Consider the following 7,500-nt stretch of genomic DNA (forward strand, 5'->3'; position numbering starts at 1 on the left):
AGAGAGAAGAGAGAGAGAGATAGAGAGCGACCTTTGACATCTTTATCCATGAATCATTAATGCAAGCCCTCTGTAATGGAAGACCACAGAAACGCAATGACGGAATGCCAAACAATGGCCGTGTCTGAAAACATTACCATCCGTCAAGTCCTTGCTTCCTCCATTGTTGTTTTAAAGCTCATTGGAGAAGGGGATCCAAGGTTCCTCCCTCTGACTTCCTCCTCCAATGAGCTTTGAGAGGAATATAGGAAGCAACGACTTGATAGCTTGTAACGTATTCAGACACAGACAATATATTAACTGGGCCGTGGGGTGGGCTGAGCTGGGGAGGGTGTAGGGTAGTGATGGCTGAGCTGGGGAGGGGGTACGGTAGTGATGACTGAGCTGGGGAGGGGGTAGGGTAGTGGCGGCTGAGCTGGGGAGGGGGTAGGGTAGTGACGGCTGAGCTGGGGAGGGGGTAGGGTAGTGATGGCTGAGCTGGGGAGGGGGTAGGGTAGTGATGGCTGAGCTGGGGAGGGTGTAGGGTAGTGGTGGCTGAGCTGGGGAGGGGGTAGGGTAGTGATGGCTGAGCTGGGGAGGGGGTAGGGTAGTGACGGCTGAGCTGGGGAGGGGGTGGGGTAGTGACGGCTGAGCTGGGGAGGGGGTGGGGTAGTGACGGCTGAGCTGGGGAGCGGGTAGGGTAGTGACGGCTGAGCTGGGGAGGGGGTAGGCTGGGGTAGTGACGGCTGAGCTGGGGAGGGGGTAGGGTAGTGATGGCTGAGCTGGGGAGGGGGTAGGGTAGTGATGGCTGAGCTGGGGAGGGGGGTAGAGTAGTGACGGCTGAGCTGGGGAGGGGGGTAGGGTAGTGATGGCTGAGCTGGGGAGGGGGTAGGGTAGTGACGGCTGAGCTGGGGAGGGGGTAGGGTAGTGATGGCTGAGCTGGGGAGGGGGTAGGGTAGTGACGGCGGAGCTGGGGAGGGGGGTAGGGTAGTGATGGCTGAGCTGGGGAGGGGGTAGGGTAGTGATGGCTGAGCTGGGGAGGGGGTAGGGTAGTGACGGCTGAGCTGGGGAGGGGGGTAGGGTAGTGATGGCTGAGCTGGGGAGGGGGTAGGGTAGTGATGGCTGAGCTGGGGAGAGGGGTAGGGTAGTGATGGCTGAGCTGGGGAGGGGGGTAGGGTAGTGCTGGCTGAGCTGGGGAGGGGGGTAGGGTAGTGATGGCTGAGCTGGGGAGGGGGGTAGGGTAGTGATGGCTGAGCTGGGGAGGGGGGTAGGGTAGTGGTGGCTGAGCTGGGGAGGGGGTAGGGTAGTGGTGGCTGAGCTGGGGAGGGGGTAGGGTAGTGATGGCTGGCTCTTGCTGAAAGCCCTCTGGTTGCCTTATTTACTGCTCTGTTGTGACAGCACAGACAGGAGAGAGAGAGGGGGGGGGAGGGAAGGAGAGAAAGAGAGGGAAAGAGAGGGAAAGAGAGAGAGAGAGAGAGAGAGAGAGAGAGAGAGAGAGAGAGAGAGAGAGAGAGAGAGAGAGAGAGAGAGAGAGAGAGAGAGAGAGAGAGAGATCATTATGATATCACCTCAATCAGTTTTGCCCAGTTTTGCCCAGTTTTGCCCAGTTTTGCCCATTTTTGCCCATTTTTGCCCAGTTTTTCCCAGTTTTGCCCAGTGGGTTAGAGGCAACATTGAAGCAGAGAATAGTAATGGAATGAGGTGTCTGTCTGACTGACTGATAATATGTTGAGGTCTGTTATGTGTCAGTGTTTGTGACATAGCAGACAAACTATTGCTAGCTAAACTGTCATTTGGAATGTGCAGCACCTGTGACGTGGTCTGTGTGTCTGTCTGTCTGTGTGTGTGTGTGTGTGTGTGTGTGTGTGTGGCAGTGTTTCTTACGTCATTTGGAATGAGTAGCTCCTGTGATGTGGTCTGTGAATTGGAGTCCATTCCTGCTGGGAGATAAGAGAGGTAACTAAACCCTAGGGAAATCACACAGTCAATTAAAACATGGCAAAATCACACAGTAAAAAAAAGAAGCATTTTCCAGTTAAAAGCCCAGTTATATAAAACATTACAACATGTCACAAACACTTCTGTTCGCTTTATGTTGGTGATCAATCTGTTGTTGGATACCTTCACCTCTCTGAAACATGTTCAGTGTAGAAGTGTGAAGAACTGCTTTTCAACTCATATCATCTGCCTCAAGTCCGCCTTGCCATTGCCTGGGGAGTTAACGCAAGTCTTTACAGATGCTGTATCTTAATCTGACCCAGTTTTTTCACAGCAGGAAAATGATCCTCCAGCAACAGGAAATGTGAATCTTTACGTGGATTATAATTAATGCACCAGTTTTATAGGGGTAGATTCGTTAAACAATGCAAAATAGTACAAGTTTTGATTTCCTGCTGTACAGGAGAATTCCTGCAACATCAGGATGTTCAAATTAAGATATGGCATCTCTAAGCAAGTCTTTATGCTTCTATTTCTGCTCTGTTTCTCATCCACTGTTTCTCGTCCTCCTCTCCTGTTCACAGCAGGGATAGGATATGTAGCTTGGCTTTCTAAACAGACTGTGTTTTTTAATAGACTGTAACACTGCCTTGACTGATGAGCTTTTACCTGTAGCATAATACAACCTCCCATTCACCCTCTCCTAGCCTCTCTTCGCCGCTCCTCTCGCTCTCTCTCTTCGCCTCTCGTCTCCTTGCCTCTCGTCTCCTCGCCTCTCTCTCTCTCTCTCTCTCTCTCTCTCCTCTCCTCTCCTCTCCTCTCCTCTCGTCGCCACTCGTCTCGTTTCCTCTACTCTCACCTCCTCTCATCTCCTCGCCTCCTCTCCTCTCCTTTCATCTCCTCTCCTTTCCTCTCCTCTCCTCTCGTCTCTTCTCTCTCCTCTCCGCTTGTCTCGTCTCTCTCTCATCTCCTCTTGTCTCGTCTTTCTCTCTCCTCTCATCTCCTCGCCTCTCGTCTCCTCTTTCTCCTCTAATCTCCTCGCTCTCTCTCAATCACTGCTTTAGCTACAGACAGTGGAAGCTATTATTGTGTTGCTGTTATGCATTTTGAAGCTTATAAAGAAATGCTTTTATTCATTTTGAAGCGTGTAAAGAAACACCATTATGCATTTCAAGTGTGTAAATAAACAACAAAAACATAATTTATGCAATCTCTCTACATTGAAGTACATGTTTAGCCTTCTATTGACGCTCTACACGACACAGCAAGCTTCTCATTTATATCAATATATCCTTCTACAGTGCTGACTGACTGATTCCGTCATGAATCATCAATACATATTTATTATGATGAGGCATGTCTGCCTGGAGAGGATCTGAAGAAGAGGAGGGAAGGATCTGGAGAGGAGCTGAAGAAGAGCAGGAAGGAGGAAATACTACTTCCTCATCTAATGACAAAAGAAAGCTCCTCTTTGGTTCCCTTTGAAGTCTGTAATGGACTGTTAAAGCCTCCTGCTGCTGTGTATGGCGTCTCAAATGGTACCCTGTTCCCTATGTATGGCACCCTTTTCCCTGTGTATGGCACCCTATTTACTATGTATGGCACCCTATTCCCTGTGTATGGCACCCTATTCCCTATGTATGGCACCCTATTCCCTACGTATGGCACCCTATTCCCTACGTATGGCACCCTATTCCCTATGTAAGGCACCCTATTCCCTATGTATGGCACCCTATTCCCTATGTATGGTACCATATTCCCTGTGTATGGTACCCTATTCCCTGTGTATGGCACCCTATTCCCTATGTATGGCACCCTATTCCCTATGTATGGCACCATATTCCATGTGTATGGCACTATATTCCCTATGTATGGCACCATATTCCATGTGTATGGCACTATATTCCCTGTGTATGGCACCATATTCCCTGTGTATGGCACCCTATTACCTATGTATGGCACCCTATTCCATGTGTATGGCACCATATTCCCTGTGTATGGCACCCTATTTACTATGTATGGCACCCTATTCCCTGTGTATGGCACCCTATTCCCTATGTATGGCACCCTATTCCCTACGTATGGCACCCTATTCCCTACGTATGGCACCCTATTCCCTATGTAAGGCACCCTATTCCCTATGTATGGCACCCTATTCCCTATGTATGGTACCATATTCCCTGTGTATGGTACCCTATTCCCTGTGTATGGCACCCTATTCCCTATGTATGGCACCCTATTCCCTATGTATGGCACCATATTCCATGTGTATGGCACTATATTCCCTATGTATGGCACCATATTCCATGTGTATGGCACTATATTCCCTGTGTATGGCACCATATTCCCTGTGTATGGCACCCTATTACCTATGTATGGCACCATATTCCCTGTGTATGGCACCATATTCCCTGTGTATGGCACCCTATTCCCTATGTATGGCACCCTATTCCATGTGTATGGCACACTATTCCCTATGTATGGCACCATATTCCCTGTGTATGGCACCATATTCCCTATGTATGGCCCCCTATTCCCTGTGTATGGCACCCTATTCCCTATGTATGGCACCCTATTCCATGTGTATGGCACCCTATTCCATGTCTATGGCACCCGATTCCCTATGTATGGCACCCTATTCCTACGTACAGTATGGTACCCTATTCCCTATGTATGGCACCATATTCCCTGTGTATGGTACCCTATTCCCTATGTATGGCACCCTATTCCCTGTGTATGGCACCCTATTTCATGTGTATGGCACCCTATTTCATGTGTATGGCACCCTATTCCATGTGTATGGCACCCTATTCTCTACATAAGGCATCCTATTCCCTATTCACTACTTTTGACCAGAGCCCTAGCACTATGAAGGGAATACGATGCTATTTGGGACACAGGCACTGAAAACCTTGGGAGAAGAGAGGAGAGCTACCTTGGCCCTGTTCCCCATCTGTGTCTATCCCTGCCTGGATCAGGTCTAATCTACACATACCATATGGACCATGGATGGACAGGTCTGGAGCTAACATAGAGGCAGAATGGGAGCCGCATAGACAATATCTTTCCTCTGATTCAGAGGGGCTTTCTGGACTCTGAGGGTTCTTTAAAGGGACTGGATTCAGAGGGGCTTTCTGGACTCTGAGGGTTCTTTAAAGGGACTGGATTCAGAGGAGCTTTCTGGACTCTGAGGGTTCTTTAAAGGGACTGGATTCAGAGGGGCTTTCTGGACTCTGAGGGTTCTTTAAAGGGACTGGATTCAGAGGGGCTTTCTGGACTCTGAGGGTTCTTTAAAAGGACTGGATTCAGAGGGGCTTTGTGGACTCTGAGGGTTCTTTAAAGGGACTGGATTCAGAGGGGCTTTCTGGACTCTGAGGGTTCTTTAAAGGGACTGGATTCAGAGGGGCTTTCTGGACTCTGAGGGTTCTTTAAAGGGACTGGATTCAGAGGGGCTTTCTGGACTCTGAGGGTTCTTTAAAGGGACTGGATGGGGTTTTAGGCTGGGTTTCTGTACAGCACTTCGAGATATTAGCTGATGTACGAAGGGCTATATAAAATAAACTTGATTTGATTTGATTTGACTGGATTCAGAGGGGCTTTCTGGACTCTGAGGGTTCTTTAAAGGGACTGGATTCATGATAAATACAGGTATGCCAGAGTGGAGCCTCTGTGGTGTGGAATAAATAATTATATGTGGACAACGTATCTATCTGATGGAATAAATCATTAAATGGTTCCATATGCCTCTCATCCTATCAGTCTGGGGTCATTTGCACTAAATGGGCTAATGGACGTCACAGCAGCATACCAAGTTTCAGTGTACATTGAAGAAAAAATAACAGAATATTACTAAAAGTTAAATGGAAAAGGTCGTTGTAGGAAGGTCGTTGTAGGAAGGACGTTGTAGGAAGGACGTTGTGGGAAGGACGTTGTAGGAAGGACGTTGTGGGAAGGACGTTGTAGGAAGGACGTTGTGGGAAGGGCGTTGTAGGAAGGACGTTGTAGGAAGGACGTTGTAGGAAGGACGTTGTGGGAAGGGCGTTGTAGGAAGGACGTTGTAGGAAGGACGTTGTAGGAAGGTCATTGTGGGAAGGACGTCTCAGGATGTTAAGTTGGTGGTTGAAGAAATCCCTCTAGTGGTGTGGGGGCTGTGATTTGGCAAAGTGGGTGGGGTTATATCCTTCCTGTTTGGCCCTGTCCGGGGGTATCATCGGATGGGGCCACAGTGTCTCCTGACCCCTCCTGTCTCAGCCTCCAGTATTTATGCTGCAGTAGTTTATGTGTCAGGGGGCTAGGATCAGTTTGTTATATCTGGAGTACTTCTCCTGTCTTAACCGGTGTCCTGTGTGAATTTAAGTATGCTCTGTCTAATTCTCTCTTTCTTTCTCTCTCTCGGACGACCTGAGCCCTAGGACCATGCGTCAGGACTACCTGGCATGATGACTCTTTGCTGTCCCCAGTCCACCTGGCCGTGCTGCTGCTCCAGTTTCAACTGTTCTGCCTGCGGCTATGGAACCCTGACCTGTTCACCGGACGTGCTACCTGTCCCAGACCTGCTGTTTTCAACACTCTAGAGACAGCAGGAGCGGTAGAGATACTCTTAATGATCGGCTATGAAAAGCCAACTGACATTTCTGTACAGCACTTTGAGATATCAGCTGATGTAATAAGGGCTATATAAATACATTTGATTTGACGTTGTAGGAAGGACGTTGTAGGAAGGTTGTTGTAGGAACTCAAACAAAGTAACTTCAAAGTCAAAGTCAGTCAGAGCCGTCAGACCGATTACAGTCTGTTCTCCCTCTGTGTGTCACCTGTCACTGTCACTGTCTCACCCTCTACCTTTCTCCCCCTCTACCTCTCCTCCTCTTCCTCTCTCCCTGTCTCTCCCTTTACCTCTTTCCCCCTCTACGTCTCCTCCTCTTCCTCTCTCCCTGTCTCCCTCTCCTCCTCTTCCTCTCTCCCTCTCCTCCTCTTCCTCTCTACCTCTCTCCCCCTCTACCTCTCCTCCTCTTCCTCTCTCCCTATCCCCCTCTACCTCTCTCCTCCTCTTCCTCTCTCCCTGTCTCCCCTCTACCTCTCTCCCTGTCTCCCCCTCTACCTCTCTCCCCCTCTCCCGCTCTACCTCTCTCCCCCTCTACCTCTCCTCCTCTTACTCTCTCTCTGTCTCCCCCTCTACCTCTCTCCCCCTCTACCTCTCCCCTCTTCCTCTCTCCCTGTCTCCCCCTTTACCTCTCTTTCCCTCTCCCCATCTACATCTCCCCTCCCCCTCTCCTCCTCTTTCTCTCTCCCTGTCTCCCCCTCTACCTCTCCTCCTCTTCCTCTCTCCCTGTCTCCTCCTCTCCCTAGCTACCTGTCTCACCCTCTCCCTATCAGCACCTCTACCCACTCAGGTCCCAGAAGCTCTCCTTCAGGAAGAGTGAATAGCCCCCCCCCCCAGGGGTGTACCAGGTACAGTACGTACCAGGCATGACAGAGTTGGTCTGCTGTTGGTTCATCTGGGCGGCCAGGCTTTGCTGCTGCATAGACAACTGGTGAAGCTTGGCCAACTGAAACACAGGGGGTAGACAGACAGACAGACAG

General features: G+C 49.8%; 1 protein-coding gene across 4 annotated transcripts in view; it reads right to left on the reverse strand.

The window, feature by feature from the left end:
• The window catches only part of LOC139536362 (poly(rC)-binding protein 3-like), a 166,739-nt gene that overhangs the window by 17,354 nt on the left and 141,885 nt on the right, over nt 1-7,500 (reverse strand). For 3 of the 4 annotated variants that reach the window (XM_071336843.1, XM_071336842.1, XM_071336840.1), the window contains 2 exons: nt 7,382-7,466; nt 1,864-1,919 (listed from right to left, as the gene is read on the reverse strand). In XM_071336843.1, coding sequence (XP_071192944.1) covers nt 1,864-1,919; nt 7,382-7,466 — 141 coding nt within the window. The remainder of the gene's footprint in view (nt 1-1,863; nt 1,920-7,381; nt 7,467-7,500) is intronic. The other variant, XM_071336841.1, reaches the window with a different exon arrangement.

The sequence above is a fragment of the Salvelinus alpinus genome, chromosome 12 (genome assembly GCF_045679555.1).
Source record: "Salvelinus alpinus chromosome 12, SLU_Salpinus.1, whole genome shotgun sequence".
NCBI classification, from domain to species: domain Eukaryota; kingdom Metazoa; phylum Chordata; class Actinopteri; order Salmoniformes; family Salmonidae; genus Salvelinus; species Salvelinus alpinus.